At 44.0% G+C, this 21,812-nt stretch overlaps 1 protein-coding gene across 1 annotated transcript in view; it reads right to left on the reverse strand.

Annotated features, from left to right (window-relative positions):
• Positions 1-8,697: 8,697 nt before the first annotated feature.
• Positions 8,698-21,812, reverse strand: part of LOC115466346 (butyrophilin subfamily 3 member A2-like) — a 64,621-nt gene continuing 51,506 nt past the window's right edge. The window contains exons 5-6 of the mRNA XM_030197535.1: positions 9,073-9,354; positions 8,698-8,819 (exon numbers count right to left, since the gene is read on the reverse strand). Of these exons, the coding sequence (XP_030053395.1) occupies positions 8,758-8,819; positions 9,073-9,354 (344 nt within the window). The 3' untranslated portion in view covers positions 8,698-8,757. The remainder of the gene's footprint in view (positions 8,820-9,072; positions 9,355-21,812) is intronic.

Below are 21,812 nucleotides of genomic sequence, written 5' to 3' on the forward strand. Positions count from 1 at the left end.
AGTCCTAACAGCTTCCACAATCAGGCCAGTTTTACCATCAATCAGACGAACTATCCATTGGAACATAATTTGAAAATTCTTGGGGTCATCGACCAATTCCTTATCATGTGAAATCAAGTTAATTCCGTAGTGACCAAAACCTTTACAACTTTATGGAAGCTGAAAAGAATCAGATCTTTCTTTCTGTTTTCTACTTTTTGTTTCCATGTACAAACATTAGCCATTTCACAATTCAGTCTATTTAGGGAATAAGGAATCCCTCATCAAAATACTTCAAACTACCCTAAATACTGATGCTAGACTCATATGCAACGCTTCAAAATTCAATAGAGCATCCCTGCTATTATCTAAATTACATTTGCTACCAAAGCCAGAATTATCTTTAAATGTGTACATTAATCTACAAATTATCTATGACATAAACCCAGATTACATGATGAAGCTGATGGTAGGGTAAATCTATCTCATACAACAGTTTCCTAGCTATAAAAACATCAGGTTTAAATCCATATTGAACAGAGATTTTCACAAACAGGTTCAAAATGGTGGAACACCATCCCTAGTGAAATAAAAAGAATAATCAACTCTAATATTTCGCAAATTTCTCAAGGCATTCTTTTTAACAAATGTTTGCTTTGTTAGACAATGAACTAAACAGCAAGTGTTATGATATCTTTATTTGCTCATTTCAAAATCTCACTGTTAATGTTTTTTCATACTTGTATCGTATCGCTACTCACTTGTCCTTTAGATTGTAAGCTCTTTGAGCAGGGCCTGTCCTTTTATGTTAAATTGTACAGCGCTGCGTAACCCTAGCAGCACTACAGAATGTTAAGTAGTAGTAGTATATATATACTAGTAAAAAAGGTCCATTTCGTTACGAAAAGAAATGGGCGCTAGCAGGTTTTCCCCTCCCCCCCCCCTCTCTCCCTCTGTCCCCTCCAAGTCCCACGGCCCCCTTTGCTCCCCTCCGATTTCCATGGCTTCCTCCCTCTCTCTGTCACTCTCCTTCACTCTGCTCTCCCTTAGTTGCAGTCCCCCCTCCCTCCCTCTGTCATTCTCCTTCACTCTGTCCTCCCTCCGACTGCCAGTCCCCCCCCTCTAAAATCGCCAACCCCCCTCTCCCCCTCTCTTACCGGGGCCCGTCAGCATTGAAAGCGAGCAGGATCAGCGAGTTTACTGCCTTTCCTTCTCTTCGCTCTGGTCCCGTCCTCATTTCCTGTTTCGGTAAGGGTGGGACCAGAGTCAGAGGTCAGAGCGAAGAGAAGAGAAAGCAGCAGACTCGAAGGGATGGTGACGTCAGTGTTATCTACCGCAGGTAGCAGACCACCTCCGGCGGAGCCACGGTCCCAGGCAGCGTCAGAACGTTGGAAGTGAGAATTATTATATAGGATATTTATTATAATAATTTGTTCCTCCAATGTTCCAATGAGGCTACCTGCGCCCGTAACCATCTGCTGATGTCACTCTCCTCCAACGTTCTCCGTCCCTCCCTCCCAGTTCCAGGGCTCCCCCTCTCCCAGTTCCACGGTCGTCAGCCCTCCCTCCCTCCAGTTCCAGGGCCCCCCCTCTCTCCCAGTTCCACAGTCGTTGTCGGCCCTCCCTCCCAGTTCCAGGGTCCCCCCTCTCTCCCAGTTCCACGGTCATCGGCCCTCCCTCCATTTTTAAAACTAATCTTCACCTACCGCTTCAGGGTTACGGCGGCCGGCAAAGCATGCAGGCTCGCCCTTCTCTGTCAGCTCTGGTCCCGCCCGCCCTTGCGGAAACAGGAAATGAGGGCCAGAGCTGACAGACAGAGAAGGGCCGGCCTGTATGCTTTGCCGGCCGCCGTAACCCTGACTAGTAAGTGAAAATTAGTTTTTAAAAGCGGAGGAAGGGTGCCTGGAACTGGGAGGGAGGGCGGGAGGGCTGACAACCGTGGAACTGGGAGAGAGGGAGGGAGGGCCGATGACTGTGGAACTGGAAGAGAGGAGGGAGGGCCGACGACCATGGAACTGGAACTGGGAGAGAGGGGCCCTGGAACTGGGTGGAGGGAGGGAGGGCGGGCCGACGACCGTTGGAACTGGGAGAGAGGGGGGCCCTGGAACTAGGAGGGGGCCGACGACCGTGGAACTGGAGAGAGGAGGGAGGGCCGACGACCGTGGAACTGGGGGGAGGGCCGACGACCGTGGAACTGGGAGGGAGGGAGGGAGGGCCAACGTCCGTGGAAGAGGGAGGAGGGAGAGCCAATGACCATGGAACTGGGGAGAGGGGGGCCCTGGAACTGGGAGGGAGGGAGGGAGGTAGTGAGGAACGGAGAAACGCACGCATTAAAGTAACAGAAGGTACAGCTTATTTAAAAAAAAAAAACTTTAAAAGATGCTCACTCTCAATGTCTGTATATGAAACTCGGATGGAGGGAGGGGGACCCTGAAACTCAGAAGGAGGGACTACCCTGGAACTCAGAGGGAGGGGAGGGGACAACCCTGGAACTTGGAGGGAGGGGAGGGGCGATGACCCTGGAACTCGGAGGGAGGGGAGGGGGGATGACCCTGGAACTCGGAGGGGAGGGGATGACCCTGGAACTCGGAGGGAGGGAGTTGACCCTGGAACTCGGAGGGAGGGGGGTCCTGGAACTCGGAGGGAGGGGGCCCTGGAACTCGGAGGGAGGGGGCCCTGGCAACACTCTCATTCTCACACACACACTCTCTCTCTCACAGACACATTCGCACCCAGTCTCACTCTCTCTTTGTCACACACACACACTCGCACATTCATTCTCTCTCTCTCACACAGTCACTCTCACACACACTCTCTCAAACATACACACTCCAAGGAAAACCTTGCTAGCGCCCGTTTCATTTGTGTCAGAAACAGGCCTTTTTTACTAGTATATATAAAGTATGCATTTCTAGTCTTAATTATTAAGCCACATAGAACTGAATAATTAACATTCAGATTAGTGGGATATAAGCACCAATAAATTGATAAATAAAATATTGATTGATCTCATTTATGGCTCAAGTAAATAAGCATAATCCCATTAATTTTTACTACATAGGGCAATTTGGACCCCTATGAAAAAATGGAAAGCAGGTCTCTCCCCAACACTCTTGTTCGCATTGTTCTGGATACAAATTTGGAAATATATTCAAGCTATATTTCACTGTCAAACCAAGCTCTCAATTGTTATAATAATTTTACATTCAGCACATCCTCAATTATATGTGCAGAGATTAGATCTCAAACTTCTTGATATTTTAATCTCTATTGCCCTGCGGATGATTCTAGGCAAGTGGAAAATGCAAACATGTTAGATGCTACATTCTGGTGGAACACATTATGTTTGGGATCAAAATTTGAATTAAAATCTGCTGAAAAAACAATAACCTACAGGCCATTCTTTAGACATGGAAACCTTTGGATACATATTTAGAATAGGATTTGTAATCACATTGACATTCTATTATGGATATATAAAGGCTCAAGGCAACCAGTGTCTTATATATACTCAAACCCTTTGATATTCACAGAAAACTACCAGTTTACCCCGTGTACTAAGCCGCGCTAGCGGCTGACGCTACAGTAATGCCAATACAGTTCATTCACTTTTAAAAAATAATAAAGATTTTAACTAAAAAAAACAAGAGCTGTCATAATGAACCTGAAAGAACAGAAAGAGAAATCAGATAAAAACCTGTTTATAGCTGTTCCTTTCAAATCTGTTTCCTGAATACAGAATAACAGCAAGCCGTGATCAATCTAGCCATGTTTTCGTCTGCTGGTTTTCTCCAGACTATGGAGTGTTTGGGATGGAAACAACTGAGTACAGGACCTACTCATAGGGCAGAGCATACCTCAGATTTATGTCAGTTTCCTCCAAGGACCCGGCGAGGAAGAGGGTCAGATAAAGCCCTTAGCCAGGTTCTCCTGGACATACTGACGCATTGCGTCTGACTCTCCACGTGATAAGGTGTACAATTGTCCCTGGGGTGGAGTATGTCCGGGCATCAACTCGATGGCACAATCGAATGGACGATGAGGAGGAAGACTCTCCGCCTCTCGGGCATCGAACACATCCTGGAACATCCGATAGGAAGTCCTGAACACTTGGTCTTTACTTCCCCGGTGGCCACCTCCACCATCCCACCAGGTGGGACCACGGGCTTGAGGCAGGTTAAATGATACTGCGGACTCCAACTGGCCACATCTCCTGTTCTCCAATTAACTGTGGCATATGACTCCCCCCAGTAGAGTTTGGTGACATGGGTAATAGCATGGGGCAATGCCCCTCCTTGGACTGAGGTTACCTGCAGCGGTGATCCACAGGTCATGCGGGGGCTACCTAACTTAGCCAGCAGTTCAGCGGCGATGAAGTTACCCCCTGCTCCGGAGTCAATCAATGCGGAGGTAGATACTGAAAGGTCCTGGAATTGCAAGGTCAGGGGAACCACCACCAGCTTCTCCGCCGGCGACGATTTTCTTGTTCTGGCTCAGATGCTACATGACCCAGGGCCACCCACCTCAGTGGTCCTGGGCCTGGTCGTTTCCTGACTTATTGGGACACTGGCCTACCATATGGCCGGATTCTCCGCAGTAAAAACAGTCGATTCCTACGACGAAACATTCGCTCCTTCACGGTGAGCTGTGATCGGCCCATTACCATGGGTTCCTCCAAGTTCTCCGCTGAACGTTCCGGCATCCTCCTCAGCAGCTGATGGCCCTGGGAACTCAAGGAGAGTTTGGCCCCAGATCGCTGACCCGCCCGCTCCCGGGCACGCTCTTGAAACCGGACATCAATCCGAGTGCATAAGGCATCACCGCATCAAGAGACGTGGGTACTTCCCATCCAGCTAATTCGTCCTTTATGCGGCTACTCAACCCTGCCAAATTATGGTGGTCAGCGCTTCTTGATTCCAGCCCAACTTGGCCGCAAGGGTCCGAAATCGAATCACGTACTCCCCAACTGAGTCTGACCCCTGCTGTACGCGCAACAGCTGTCCGGCTGTGGATGAAGGTCTTTGGGCACATCAAATACCATATGGAATTGGCGTAAAAATTCATTAAAGTTAGACAAAGCTGGATCCCTCTGCTCCCATAGAGGGGTAGCCCATGCTAGGGCTGGTCCTGACAAGAGAGTCATCATGTACGTGACCTTGAAAAGCTTGTGGTTGCAAATCGAACAACATTCGGCACTGGTTAATGAATCCTCGACAGGCGAATGGGGGGGCCATCAAAGCGTGGTAGGTCAGGGAGATGGAACCCTCCCGGGGTCCCATTGGCTCTGGAGGACTTGAAGCACTGGCCCGGGTAGCCTGCATCGTCTGTAGCTGAGAACAGATATTCTGTAGAGCAGGGACAGCTGATTCAACTGCCCCTGCTGCTGTTGTACAATCCGAGCAAGTTGGTAAGATCGGTCTTGTCCGACGAGCTCATGGCTTCGGCTTTCTGTCAAGCTCGTAACACTGAGAGGTGAGCCCCTGTACTCGATGAGGGAAATCCCTCACCGAGATGTTGGCCAAAACCCTGAGTCCCCCCCAGATCCAGGGACAGGCAAAGGTCAAAACCAGGCAGCGGTCAATAGCAGGTCCAGAGACAGGCAAAGGTCAATACCAGGCAGTAGTCAATAGCAGTCCAGAGACAGGCAAAGGTCAATACCAGGCAGTAGTCAATAGCAGATCCAGGAACCGGCAGAGCAACTATCCAGCAAACTGAGTAGAAGCCGAAGCACAGAAGAACTGAGAATAGGGCCTTAAATAGTATGAGAATTAGAGCTAAGCTTGCACAGCTGAATACAAGATGGCTGCCCCCATTGGAGATGCCCTGCGCCCAAATATGGGCTTCCCTCCTGAAGCTGCCCCACTCCAAGATGGCTGCCACCACCACAGCCGCCCCTATCAAAGATGGCTGCCAGAACCTGGGAAAAGCCCCAAACAAAGATGGTCGTTCAATCCTTCGGTGCTCTACTCTGCAGAGACAGAGAACATGACAACAACTACAATAGCTGTCCTAACCCTTTCCTCCTGGGCAGAATCCTTGGAGACATATCCTCAGTGCAAGAGGATTGTACATCCCCTGGTGGGCAGGTCCTGGCTACAGGAGTACTTCCTACTTCATCAGGGTGATGCTCTCTTTCTAGGCGACCTTCCTCTTCCAAGACAGCACAGGGGCTGCCAGACTGGAAGTGAGACTTCTCTACAACCCCTGTAGGTCTCCTCTATGTACCTCTCTGTCTCCCTCAGCTCCACCAAGTCTGTTACTCTAGCCTCAAGAGAACAGACCCATTCTCTGAGAGCTAGGAGCTCTTTGCATCAGGCACCAACTGGGGAGACAATCATACATGTGATACTCGGTGCAAAAGACTGGATAGCACCCCTCTCCCTACTGGACTGCTGACTTTATCTTAGTATTTTTAATTTTTCAATAATTTAGAACTTGCTAAGGTATTAAGGATATTAGCCTATTATAAAAATATCTTTAGTTTATATGGTATATTGTGTGATTTATTTAGTCTTTTCTTCTTTGGAAGTAATGAAATGTAATTAAAACTCTGTAAAAACACTCCTTGCTTGTTATCCTAATTATAATAACTGACTATAAATGAAGAGTTGTGCCAGGGGTGGGAGGGATGAGGTCTAAATAGGTCCTGCAGTGCCTGCAAGAGGCTGTTAATGCTGTGGTACAAAGTTAAAGTTTTAAAACTAGGGGGAAGAGAGTATGGAGATTAGTTGATAGAGTTTGCTTCTGTATATTTTTATTCTGCCTATCACTAACCTACAATTTCTCCTTTAAACCCCCAAGTTCCAAAAGCACAAGGCAAAATAATGTTCACTTACCAGAGAAATGTCCTCTTCTCTCAGAACTCAGAAAGAAAGTTACGTGGGACCTTACCTCTTTATATAGTTTTGAATCTAAGGGGACTGCTTCAAAGAGACCCTTTCAAACTAACTCTGTAATCAGGTTGCCCTTAGTAACCTCTGTAAATGTTCTACTTCCTCACAACTTAATTAATACCTAATTCAGGACAGTGGCAGTGCTACCTCTCCAGCAACCAAAGAACAGAAAATAACTGTCTTTTAGAACAAGATTTGAGCCTTCCTATTTACTTTTAAAGTTCTTTGGCTGTTAAGTTTCTACCTCTAAAAAAGTTTCAGTTTGAAACTATTTTCCTGTCTTCTCATAACTCATTCCAGGGTCTCCTATTTGTCATTTTTCTCTTTGTGATCTTCTTCACCTCTTCCACTACATCCATCTCTGACATTGATATTTTACATTTAGCTTTCTTCTGTTTTGACTGTGACTCTGTCTACTCAGATCTAATTCATTCTTAGTATCTAGTCTTGAACCCCCCCCCCTATTTTTTATATGCATCAACCTACAGATTTTCACTCATATCCTCCCCTTTTGCTTCTCTAATTCCCAGTCTGTCACCAACTCTTCCCTCTCCCCTCCAGCCATACAACATCTCCTGTCTGTGGGTCTCTCTCTGTTTCCTGCTATCTATGCAGCATCTCTTCTCTGTCTCTTTTCCCTCTCTCCAGTCCTGTGGCATCTTTTCACTCTCCCCTCTGTTATGTGTCATCTCCTCCCCCCACAGCCATGCAGTCTCTCCTCTTACACCCCTCCAACCAGTATCTATTCTCCTCCCAGCCATGCAGCATCTCCTCTCTCCTCCTCTATCCAGAATCTTCTGTTTTTCTGTCTGCCTGTCTGCCATATAGCATCTTCCCTCTCTCTTTCCCTCCCCCTCCTGGCCATGCAGGATCTCCTCTGTATCTCTCTCTTTTGTCCCCACTGAACATGAACATTGCCCCTCTGATTCTCTTATCCCCTACCATGTAACATTGCCTCTTTCTTCCTCCAATTCAAAATTGTCTCTCTCTCAGTGCCCATTGCTTCTCTCTCTTTGTTCCCCATATAAAATCACCCTTCTATCTCTCATCCTCCGGCATCCACTATTGTCCCATCTCTTTCACCGCCCCCTCCATCCAGCATTGCCTATCTATCCCCCTCCAATAGTCCTGTCTCTCTCTTTCCCTATCCCTCACCATGCAGAATTGACCATCCCCTTATCCCAATCACTCCATCTCTTTCTCTCCCTCTCCCCTCTTACCCCACAGTCTCTCCATCTCATTCTCTCCCTCCCCCCCCCATGACTCATTTGTTCACATGCTGCTGCCTGCCTGAATCTACGGCAGCAACACCAAATAGGAACTCTCAGATTCCCTTTCCTTCCCTGCTGCTATTTGCCTGAGAAGGGGAATACAAACAAAAATCCAAGTTACATCACGGGGAGGGAGGAGGAGAAGGAGACTGACAAAGGTGCGCAAAGGGCTCTGCCCCTCCACATGGATTCATTTCATTTACGCTCACTTAGTCAGGCAGATAGCAGCAGGGAAGGAAAGGGAAGAGAAGCTGGCAGTTGGTGTTGCTGCCATGGACTCAGGCAGGAGAGCATGTGGAGCAGGAAGGGTAAGCTAGCGGTTGAGGCTGGGGAGGCTTAGCTTCCCCATGCTTCTTATAAATGGCGCCTATGATGCCATTCACAACCAACCCAGATAAGAACAGATTGTTTGGGAGGGCACAAACTTTGCCCATGCCAGGCACCCTCCCATCCATCTACTCCAATTGTTCGCTCCTCTCTCCTCCTGTAACTCTCCCGAGACACTGCTAGGATATGGGGATGGGGGGACGGATGGGGAGATACTTTACCTTTCTCGTGTCTTTCTTTCCTCAAGTGGTAAATAACCAATACAACCAGTGAACCACATGGGATTATCACAGACACCAGAAGATGGAGAGAGAGACCATCCAACGGGAGACCCGCTGGAAAAATATGCCTGAAAAGAAATGAAACCAGGTGATATGAACTTTAAATAGAATATCACAATCCATATTTGAGAATTCCTAATCTGAAAATGGAACCATACCAGAGGAATCAAATAAAGAAATGTTCACCTGGGAGAGACGGAAGAGATGGTAATAACCTTCTCTGCATCCGATTCTAGGAGGTGCTGCCAGTTTCATGATATTAGAGCTGAATCATATGAACACTCTATGTTACTGAAGCTTATTTTTTTGACTATGACTGACCTGCTATAGAAATTGATGATTCTCTCTCTTGGTTGATTACAGTGTTTCTAATATGACAGGTAATCTTGTCATACTGATTTGTTCTCATAAGTAGGGAAGTTTTGACGTTGAACAGACCATTCTGCCTTTGGAATTCTGTTTCAGATGCTGGTATCAGACTCTGTCCAACTTCTTGTCTCCAGGTCACTTCAGGCTCTGGATACCATCCTGCAGATTCACAGAGGATACTTATCCCTCTGTCCTGATAGTCCTTCACAGAGATTGAAAGAACACTGCCCAGACCTAAAGGAAAACAACATATATCTGTCAGAATATTAGAGATTCATTTTGACAGTGAAATATTGAAGTGATGGTGATTTTTCCTTCTGCTGCTGATGGAGAACAGGCCCAGAAATCCTGATCATCAGGAAAAATGTGGCACTATCAGAAGTCCAAAATACTGAAACCAGACCAGACAGATTTCCCCACTAACATCAGTTACTTTCCCCTATACCAGTAGCACAGCCAGATGGCCAATTTTGAGTGGCCCTGAGTACAAAGTGGGTGGGCGCAAAATTTTCTTTCTGCTTTCCATCCCCCCATCCTCAGTAGACGACCTCCTCCTCCAACAGTCGGAGCTCCTACCAAGCTCAACAATCAGCTTCACTGTCCCTGAGCCATCACTATTACTGCCAGCAAACTGTGCATGCTTAGGTTTTGTACATTTGTGAAAACTGAGTTTGCTCAGTATGCCAGCCATGGCCCAGGGACATTGGCACTGACTGCTAAACCTTCTAGGAGTTTTCTCTGCTACAGGAGGAAATCTTCAGCTGGCAAGGCTTGGGGATCCTTGCCAGTCAGAGAAAAGGTGCATTGCTACTGGGTGGGCTGAAGCAGAGTGGATGGGCCCTTGCCCACCTAGGCCACCTGTTGCGACACCACTGCAACGAAGTATTGAGGACAATTTTACTTGGCTTCATTTTGGAAACAGAAATTAAACTACATGGAATTACGAAGAATAACTCTCAATCCCCTGTGTCCAGCCCTGGCTGAAATAAGCACTTTTTAAAAATGTATATATACATTTGATCTGAGTGAATCAAGATGTGAACTATGAAGATTGCAGAATGTAGAAATTGCTTTTTATCTAGAGAGGCTTAAATATTTATTTGAATAGAGGAATAAGAGGGGAGGCTGTTAGCTCACGAATTAAAAGTTAAAATGGGCCAACAAATATTTTCAAATTAAAGATGGTAGAGGTGGTGGTGGTGGTGGTGGTAGGGATATGGTACATTAAAATGAGAACATTAAACAAGCATTTAAGAGGTTTTATGAAACTTTGCATCAGAGTGAAGTGTAGGTGAGAGAATAGTAGATTGCTGATTTTCTGGAGAAGTGTCTGTTACCATCACTCAATGGAGGAGAGTAGACAAAGGTTGGCTAGGATGATATATGAGAGGAGGTAAGGAAGGCTATCCAAACTAGGAATATGGGCAAAGCTCCAGGCTTCAGTGGCTACACAGTAAAGATCGAAAACAGACAAGCCAGATACGCATATGAAAAAACAATATTTAATGGAAATTTGATGAAAATAAAATTAGAAAGCCCGACACAGGCTGTGTTTCGCCCAACTGGGCTGCATCAGGGGCTACAAACAAACAATTATATCACAATTAAAAACAATACAGACAATTAAAAACACAATAACTGTTAAAATAAAATTACTCATAATTTAAAATATGTGACCATAAAATATATATAACCATAATTGAAAACTCGGCAGAAAATACAAAACAAACCAAAAATAAGACAGGAAGATCCTCTACAACGAGAAAGCACAAAGGGCAAAAGTAGAGGCTGTCAATAGACGAAGCACCACCGAGATATGAATCAACAGTCTTTATTGGAATATTCAAAATAAGAGACCCGACATGGGCCGTGTTTCGACGCGTACAAGCGTCTACATCAGGGGTCAAACAAATAACTCTATGAATGAAGGATAACAATAAAAAATTATAATCAAGAAAACCAAACAAGTATAAACCAGGGGCGTATCTGCGTGGGGCCTCAGGGGCCTGGGCCCCTGCAGATTTCGCCCTGGACCCCCCTACCATCGACCCTCTCCACCTCCCCCTCCCCCCGCCTGCCACCAACCCGTCGCCGATCTTTGCTGGCGGGGGACCCCAAGCCCCCGCCAGCCAAAGTCCTCTCTTCCGTGCAGGATGCAAGTTGCAACGCTTCCTGTTCTTCCGAGTCTGACGTCGGACGTCAGACTCAGAATTTGGAACTCAGTCTGACGTCCTGCGCGTTGTACGTGCAGGACGTCAGACTCAGAAGAACAGGAAGCATTGCAACTTGCAGCCTGCATGGAAGAGACGACCTCGGCTGGCGGGGGTTGGGGTCCCCCCCAGCAAAGGTAAGTGACAGCAGCGGTGGAGGGTTGGCGGCGGCAGGACGGGGTGGAGAGTGTCATTGGTGGCGAGGGGGGGTCTGGCAGTGGCGGGGGGGGGGGTCCGGAAATGGCGGGGGGGGGGGTCGGTGGCGCCGGGGGGGGCTAAAATGTGCCCCCTCCCTCTAGCTCTGGCCCCCCCTACCGCCAGAGGCCAGATACGCCCCTGGTATAAACAAACATAATTGTGTTGTAACACAAAAATGGTTATGAACTGATACATGTAAATCATCAAAATGTTAAAAATGAAATATCTATCAAAATGTAACATAACTATGATGAATTTTAAACAGTACCAGCACCAATATTGTTATGGAAAAAGGATATGTCAATGAAATGTTTATTGAATATATTATCAAGAATTTTTGATAAATAAAGTGAAAATATTATGTGTAAAGAATATATGTATTGATCAAAAAACAAACCCCCCCCCCAAAAAAAAGAATGCAAATAAAAACAAAAATTAAAAATTGAAAATAATAAAAGAAACATATTTTATAGCGAAAAAATATGATATGATATGATTAATTGAAGAAAATGAATAAATATGAAATAATATTTTTATGAAAAAACTGTAATATATGAATACCAGATGAGACAGAAATTAATAATTATTAAAAAATGAGGAATGCAAAAAAACAAACAGAAAGTTGAACATGATATGTATACTAATGCATAGAGCATAGTTATTGGATGGAATAAAACAAAAACAAAACGTTATATGACACAAAACTGTCTGTCTGCCTGCTAGCAGGCTAGACAAATTGAAAAACTTGTGGCTACTGCATGAACACATCGCTCAACACGCTAGAGTGTATTAATCTTAAAAGTGTAGTTTCTGCATGAGCGCCTCGCACAACACGCTAAAAAGCATCAATCTGAAGGAATAAACGGATCAAATGTATGATAATATAAAAAGTTTTATTGTTAAATGCCTATTGTCGACATGACCATATTAATATTAAAATATAAAATAGAGAAGAGATATATTTGTGGTTTGGTGAAAAATAATATAGTTCTGAAAAAATGTTAATAAATGAGGAACCGTCAATTGCAACATTGGGGAAATATGCAAACCCTGCCCTCCACTATATTATGTTGAATGTAAATATTAATGAGACAAAGGTTTATTGGTAAGTTACTGCTCGTGTTGTCGAACAGTAAGTGGATGGTGTTAATACGAGTTACTCCATATCAGGTCGGAAAACTACCGTCGCTGCACTTACCTAGAACAGAGCACAGTAACACAGTCCTGATGTAATTAAAAACTGTGGACCGTGTGTGAAAGATCCACCCCTCCTCTGGGGGTTCTCAGGATCCTGTCTCCTCCTTGGAGACTCCGGCTATGGGCAAGGCTTCATGCCCCAGCACCATAACCCACTGTAATCCACAGGGTAAGACTCAGGTAATCAATAGTTCCAAAAGAAAAACCAGCAAGTTTTATTTCCTTGGTGCTCACAGTCCAGCAGTTCAAAACAAAACAAGAACCAAAACTCAGCCCCCACCGTTTTCACTCTTCGGTGGATTCAGCACAGCAGGGTAAAAAGAAACATAAAAGCCCACTGCTTCCAAACTCAGTCCTCTCTCCTTTAACAGTCCTAAAGCCCAGCGCTTTACACCTCTGGGGAGCGCCTGTAGGCTGCAGTTCAAAAAGGCAAAACCACTGCTACACATCTTTCTCAGGTGCAATGGCAAACAGTTCAAAAAACATCTCCCTTTCTCTTTGAGTAGTTCATACAGGGAAAAAATAACCCTCCCCAAAACAACCCACTTTTCACTCTGAGTAGTTCAGCGGCACACAGTCCAAAACAGACTGAACTCTGTGGGGAGCTACAAGGGTCCCACTCTTTCTGGGTCACACTTGCACTATCACTGACCTTTCTCCCGCATGATCCTTTTGCTTTCCCCTTTCAGCCCAGCTGCCATACCAAGAAGTCACCTGCTTCCTCAGCTTTTTCCCCAATGACTGAGCCCATGCTGCTATGTCCATTGACTCCTCCTTGCTCTCCACCTTCTCTCTCTCTCCAGCCTCCTGCCACTCCATGGGTTCCTCGTCCCACACTTTTCTCAGCTGTTCCTCCTCCTCCTGATTAACCCCAGGGGACACCTCCCTTGCCTTGTCATGGTTCTCCCCTGGAGGCTGCTGGGGAGGATAGTTTCTATACCAGGGTTTTCCCCGGGGCCGATGGGTATTGTAGTTTTTCTCCGGCCTTCATTTTTCCGTGGGAAAGAACCCTTTTCTTTTCTCCCTCTGCAGAAGTAGCAAAGCAAGGCTCTGTTCTGTCTCCCTTTTCTCTGGACCCTCTTCACTTCTTCTTCTTTCACTTCTATTTTATCCACCCCCTTGCCCTCCTCTTCACACGTACCACAAATACTGTAGCAAACCAAAGCTGTAAAAAAATTATAGATATATGTAATAATGAGTAAACAAGTAACCACAGGCTAATGAAACTCTCGTTATGGTGCTTGAAAGAGACAGTTAACTGAAAAACACGCCAAAAGGTATTTAAAAGGAAATGGCGTCAAATGAAATGAGAAACAAAGTGAATCAATTTTATCGTTTGAGTATAAACGTGCATTTAACATAGTCTAGGCAGATTCAAGATGGCGACCAAGCAGGACGTGTGATACGGACGCTCCCAAAAATTTTCTTCCAAAACTATTGCCATGCCGAAAAGGAAGGGAAAGCCAAAGGGACCACCCCTCCCGAAGCAAGTACCTCCTTACCTGGGCAGCAGTCCATATCAACGTTTTTTGGTATCTACCCTGATTTCGGGCGTTTCCATTAACGGGGCAGGGAAGAGCCCCGTTCAGGAGAGCGAGTTTTCGCTCAGCCCGTTGGGACCTTTGACCCCGCCGCCTCCACAGCCAGACGGAGCAGCTGTGCCAAATCCTAATAGTGGAACGGACTCGAAGGGGTGGCGTACTCTGTCGGAGAAAGCGACACCCGATAAGTCCTCAGGGTTGATGGCGGGAGTCCAGCAACAACCAGGAATGATAGCTGGGGAAGCCACGGCGGCTCTGCCTGATACTATCTCACAAGAAGAAATCTCTCTTTGTGCACTGGCGATCCAGCCATTGGTAAAACCTCAAGAGGTGTCGCTGGAATCAATTTGGAAAGCCCTAGAAACTCTTCATAAGGTCTGTACATCTTTCATTTCTGTATCTTTGAATAATTCAACTCAAATAAATTCTCTAAAAGAAAAGATGGAAGGGGTTTTGATGAAACAAACCAGTTTGGAAACACAAATTGCTAAAATAACTGAGCAACAGGCTCAAATCTCTGGGGACCGTATGTTAATGCATCGGAAGATTGAAAATATGGAGAACTTGTCAAGAAATTTGAACCTGCGGTTATTAAACTTTCCGAAATCTCAGTTTGTTGCTCCAAAAGATATGTTTGTAAAATTTTTGAAAGAGATATATAAATACTCGGAACCATCCCTTCCTCCGATACAGAAAATCTATTATTTGGATAAGAAAACCAACCAACAACAAGATGTTCCTATATCACAGGATATTCCGACTGAAACACTTGATTTAACAGATTTTCTGGAACAGTCGAAGGATAATACTGAAACCAGAGCAACCTTAATTGTTTCATTTGTATTCTTACAAGATAAAGAATCTTTGTTGAGACTTTATTTTAAAAATATTCATCCAGAGTTTAAAGGAAGTAAGGTTTCAGTGTTTCCGGACATTGCCCAATGGACTCAGCAGAGACGGAAAAAATTCCTGGACGTGAAGCAAGATTCTTTAAACATTGGGGCTGGTTTTTAATTAAGATTCCCCTGCAAGTGTATTTTGATTTTCAAAGATAAGAAATATGTATTCTTTGAGCCTGAACAGTTACGTACAATCCTTAATACGAAGAGGGACTAGGGTTAAACCCAGATAAATGTTCCATAATTATGGGGTACCTCCTGTTTGTTTCCTTAAAATTGCTAATTTTTTTGCCAACTTCCTTTGGTATAGTTAATCCATCCTGAATCCACCTTTATTTGTGGACTATTGTAACCAGTATGGTTAATATTCTTTCTTTATTGTTTCTCTTTTGTGTTTTAAATGTTTTCTTACATACTGGTGTATCATGTCAAAGATTTTGTCTTTGTATATTATTCAAAATGGATAAATATAATAATAAAAAAAATAACATAGTCTAATGTGAAGAGAAGGACTTACCAAGCTGACAAGCTTGTTCCACTGACTATTGGAGCAAAAAATCGCAAAGGGGAAATGATCAATGTGTTGATGACTTTAAAGGGGATATTATGCATATGTATGAGCCCACCATGACTAATGCATTACGTTACTTCCTGTGTAGGTGGTTATATCAACGTCAATCAAAGTGTGTCTAAATTGCAAAGAAATTAACTAAATGGTCACAACAAATAATATGATATACTATATGAATGAATGTATGTAATGAAAAAATATAAAAATTAAAAATTGAAAATGTGAATGATGTACTACAAAATAAATGGGAGAATACTAAAAAATTAAAATATAAAAAATGATAAAATTATGTCCAATAAAATATTATATTCAAAATCAGACTAATAATTTCATATAAGACTGAAAATTTAATTTTTCTATGTATTTAGGAAAAAGAACTGAAATAAATATTTATGAACGTATATGTAAAAAATAATTAAAAATTTAAAAGTATGAAAATACAAATAAAATGATTGAAAAAAAGAGAAGGATTAATTTTGCAATACTCGCTGTTCAATTCATAAATATAAAATGATTTAAAAATACTAAATGATTCAACTGCAACAAACACATAATATCAAACTGTTGAAGACGCATTGACAATCATTGTGCCAGAGCCGGTGGTTGGGAGGCAGGGCTGGTGGTTGGGAGGCGGGGATAGTGCTGGGCAGACTTATACGGTCTGTGCCAGAGCCGGTGGTTGGGAGGAGGGGCTGGTGGTTGGGAGGCGGGGATAGTGCTGGGCAGACTTATACGGTCTATGCCCTGAAGAGCACAGGTACAAATCAAAGTAGGGTATTGTGATAAGTAAGAGGGTGTCCTACACGGTGTAGGCCACTAGAGGGTGCTAGGAGAATAGATGGAGGTCGCTAGGACCAGGGAGAGCCCTGGGAGGTCCACGATGTAGGAGGTTATGGGCTGGGTCCTGGGTAGCTAATTAACCACTTATACCCCCACCTGAGTTGTGAAAGGGAGGGAAGTGAGCTAGCAGCAGAAGAAGAGAGAGCCCCTGGAAGATACTGGCTAACCCTATGGACTTGTGGAGGACTGTGTGTCCAAAGGAAATCAGCAGGCTGAAAATCCTGGGGTAAGAAGTCCCTAAAGCATTAGTGTTTGACTGTGTGTCCTCAGTACTTATAGGAACTGTGTGTTCAGTGGAGAGAAGCAGGCTGCAAAGCCTGGGGTTGAGAGTCTTCAAAGTACTGGTGTAGTACTGAGCCCATGTATCCGTGTGGGGAGGCTCAGTGTGAAGATCTATGAAAGCATAAAGTGTTAAGCTAGAAGAAGTGTGCCCAGGGGCTGGAATAAAGAGTTGCCTGAGAAATATGCAGTTGGTGATACCTGTTTAATTTGCTTAATGGGAACCAGGTCACCATGAGCGAGAAGGGGTAGCACACTAATTTGCATATGATCTGCATATTGAGAACCAGGTCACCCTGAGTGAGAAGGGGGTTATCACAGTATACACAAAAAGCAGCAAATATGCATTATCTTGTTGGGCAGACTGGATGGACCGTGCAGGTCTTTTTCTGCCGTCATCTACTATGTTACTATGTTACTATTGTTATTAGAGATGTCTATATAAATTCCTTGTAGAAGAAGCATTAATTTTGTAATACTCACTATATAATTCATAAGTTTGAAAATTAAAAAAACATACATCCAACATATAAATAGAATGAAATAATATCATATTATTGAAAACACATTTGGCAAGCCTTGCAATAAGAGATGTTTATATAAAAATTATAAAAAATGAACCCATTCTATATTTGCATTTAGACCGCATGGGCTTATTGTATTCAATTCAAATATTGCTCTTTGTTCCTCCCTTATTAGTCGATTGTCAAAATTACCCCTCTCCATGATCTTTTTAAAACTTTAAAGACTAAAATTTTAAATCTGTACTTGTATGTTTAGCATCTATCCAATGTTGGACAACGGAGCGCTGGTGGCTTGATGGTTGATATAGCCTATATGTTCAATAATGCGTGTTTTTATCGCACGTATGGTTTTGCCAACATATAGAAGTGGACAGGGACATATGATGATGTAAATAACTTCACTAGTGTTACAATCTGAAGAATGGGATAGCTTGTATTCTTAAAAATTGAGCGGGGTGTTGAAATTGCAGAGTTGTCAAAGCAAGTGGACACATGCTACACCGTCCGCACGGCTTATGTCCCAATGTCAAAGTGGGGTAAAGATCCATTGTGTCTTCAGGAAGAGTCGAGGGTACTAACTTTTCTTTAATGTTCCTGTTCCGAGACCACGCGAGGGCATGAGCTGAGTAGCAACGTGTTGCTGAAGCTCCGAGACTCCCCGCCGAAATCGAATCAAAAGTGCAGTGAATCAACAGAAATTTTGGCGAAGACCCTTCGACTAGGACTGCCCTAGTTTATGGACAAATATCTGCGGAAAACAGCCGGAACAATGGCACAGCGGTCCGGGAAAAAAGAAAAACTTAAATTGAACGACTCGGAATCCAAAATGGCGGATGAAACAGACAAATCGCCTGGAGAGTTTACAGAGGTACAGCTTGCACAACTTACCAAGGCGGTGACAAACGCATGGGAGCCAAAGTGGGAAGCGATGGAACAAAAACTAGAAAGCTTAGCCACGCGAATGGATGGCATAGGGACGAGAGTGGGAGATCTGGAGGCACGCATGTCGGCTCTGGAGGACGAAGGGAGAGGTTATGGCCGGACATAGCGGCTCTAACACAGCAATTAAAAGGCTGCCATGAAAAATTAGAAGATCTTGAAAACCGCTCACGTCGGAATAACATACGGGTAGTAGGACTTTCTGAAAACATTCCGGAATGGAACCTAAAGCCTTGGCTTGAAAATTGGCTAAGTAAGGAATTGGCGATCTCAGACGCTACAGGCCCGCTAGTAATAGAAAGAGCACATCGAGTAGGCCGCAAACACGAGGGCAAGACGCGGCCGAGAGTGGTAATGGCCAAGATCTTTAATTACCGCCACAAAATGGAAATTATGCAAGGCTTTCGAGCACGCAGAGATTCCCTAGCGCATGAAGGGCAGAAAGTGTTAATATTCCAAGATTTTTCAGCTGAAGTACAATCACAGAGGAAACAATTTCATCCACTCTGCTCTGAGTTAGCCCAGAAAGAGGTGAAGTTTACATTGCAATTTCCAGCTACCTTAAGAGTCTTAATACAAGGACAATGGCAAACGTTTAAAGAAGTGGCAGAAGCAAAAGCGGCAGTGTTGGAAGCGGGCCTGATCGAAGGAAAGTAAGGAAGTAATGCTGTAAGCAGGATAGTTATAATTGAAGTTGTTTATATAATACGGGTCAAGTAAAAGGGCGGGGGTCCCATGTGCTCGAGGTCTCACCACTTGATCTTCTGGGGTGCCAGAGGATGGAGAAAGGGTACAGCTGGGTCGGGGAACGAGAGAGGAGGGTGGGATGGGTGGGAGGGAAGGGGGGAGGGGGGGAATTAGAGAAGTTAAATACAAGGGGCATTGTCATTTGAAAAATGGGACACGTCAAGAACAAGAGAAATTACTAATAAATACACAACCAAAGCTAACTTACACCAGACAGATGGGAACAAGGCTTGGAGGGGGAAGACAACTAGGTTAGTAGCATTGGTAATAGAAGAACTGAGGGGTAGATGCCTGTTAGAATAACATGGAATGTTGGGGGGGTTAACTCCCCAATAAAAGAGCAAAAATTCTGACGGCCCTGAAGAGATATAAATCAGATATAGCGTGCTTACAAGAGACACATCTATCAGACACAGAGCACGATAAATTGAAAAGACAGTGGGTAGGAGAAGTGTATTCCGTCCCAGCAAGAGGGAAGAAAGGAGGGATAGCAGTCCTCTTCCGTAAAGGGCTGGTTTATAAAGCGACGCAAGTAGCCATAGGGAACGAGGGAAGATACATGATAGTGAAAATATGGATGCCAGGATTAGAGATCATTCTGGTAGTTCTGTATGGCCCTAACGTCTACACTCCAGAGTTTTTTTAGATCCCTAGTGGGTAAATGCAATGTTAAAGGTAAACAAAAGTTGGTAGTAGTAGGAGACTTCAATCTGGTGCATAATCCAAAACTGGACTGTTCGAATAATCTCTCGCCCCATTACCAAGGGAAAGGGCTAGAGAAATGACACTATTTGCTAGAGAGCTAAATCTAATAGATACCTGGAGAGCGTTGCATCCGGCAGAACGTGAATTTACACACAGATCAAGGGCTCATGGGACACAGTCCAGGTTGGATTATTACTAATTGACAGAGCAATGTTTCCACAAGTAATAACAGCTGACATAGGCCCAGAAGCTGTGTCAACCATTCACCGGTGTGGGTAGATGGAACTGCAGGGGGACGTAGGGAAAGGAAGAGGTTGGAGATTCCCAGCATATTATTTCAGACCCAAAATTTTCAAAATATCTTACCCACAGATGGCAGAGTATAGCAAAAACAATGATGGGCATGCCCGGGAAGAAACCCGTTTTATTCTGGTCGGCCTCTAAAGCAGTCCTAAGAGGGGACATTATTGCATTTTGCAGTAAACGTAATAAATGTAGAGCGGCCGGGATACTGTTGCTAGAATCCAGATTAAAAAGAGCACAAAATGTATACACGTGCAGGCCGACGAAAGTTAATTTAGAAAATTTAAAAGCAGTGCAGATAGCTCTCAATACCTTGCTACATGAACTAGAATTGAGATCGGCATTATTTTACAAATATAAACTACATAATGTTCCTGTTCCTGGAGTAGGCAACCACAAGATCTTTGTTCTTGAAGCACTCATGGCCTTCTAAAATATGCCAATGCTTTCTGATGGTCCTTTGTATTTGGCTTGCTAGATGAGAGTATTTCAGCATACATACGATATCAGGTGTTTTTCTTGCTCTCTGTTGTATCAATAATTCTTCTCTCAACTTGTGGCCTGCTTTTGTGTAACCATCCTCTATGTGTCTTTCAGGATACCTCTTTTTTATTATTTATCAATTTCAATTTTACAAGCATTTCACTTCTTGAATAAGAAAAACAGTACATATTAAAGTAGTATCCATAAATAATAGAAGCAAAATTGTATAACTTGCATTAGACAACCATAAAGTGGGGGTTAGAGCAGTTACTCAGGAGATGAGATTTATATAAGAAATAAAAACAAAACATAATCTTAAACAGAAAGCTTAGCCACATTAAACCAATTATCACATTCTGTCTCTCTGATCTATTACATGAGGCACACTATCCTGTTAGTCTCAACATGTATTAAATTATTTTTTAAGTAATAAACTGTTTTAAATGTTCAGGGTTTAAGAAAACATAGTTAACCCCTAAATATTTGATGTTACATTTACATGGGTAATTCAAGTTGAAAGAAGCTCCTAAAGCCAATATTGCAGGTCGAAGTGCCAAAAATTCTTTCTCCTGGCTTGGGTCTGCTTAGTAACGTCTGGAAAACCCAGACTTTACCCCATAAATTCCTCAAAGCAAGTTTCCTAACAGATTCCAAGTCCTGTTGAAAAATGAATGATACCAAAAGAGTTTGGCATTCGGTTATATCTGTTAATGAAGATTTTAATAGTTCTGATACATTGAGATCACATTGCTCCTTTTTCCTTCACTTTTTTCACCGGAAGATATATTTTGTTCAACGGGGTATATTATCTTTAGAAAATTTCAAATGTCCTATTAGATATCTTTTTAAAATTTCCTGCGGCAAAAAATTGGAGTCTTGGGAAAGTTCAATAAACGGAGATTTAATCTCCTGTTAAAGTTCTCAAAATATGAGATCACGTGATGCAGTGAGAGGAGGCAGAGTTCTCTGCCTTCTGCTCGAGGGTCCCATCCTCAATCCCTTGGAATTGACACTGAAAGACCCGAATTGGCCTGCCTTTTGCCTGGAGTGAAACCGGTGGAGCATATGGACAGATATCTCACACCGAAAGGCAGAATGGCTGCAAAAACGGCTAAAAAAGGGGCAGATAAGCCAAAGCCGCAGAGGACAAGATGGCGGACCAGGGACAGGCCCCGCAGCTTACCTGTACCGAGGCAGCTATAGCAGAATTGACTAATGCGGTGGTACTTGCTTTAGAACCGCGCCTGCAACGTCTA

Source organism: Microcaecilia unicolor, chromosome 3 (assembly GCF_901765095.1).
Source record: "Microcaecilia unicolor chromosome 3, aMicUni1.1, whole genome shotgun sequence".
Taxonomy (NCBI): Eukaryota; Metazoa; Chordata; class Amphibia; order Gymnophiona; family Siphonopidae; genus Microcaecilia; species Microcaecilia unicolor.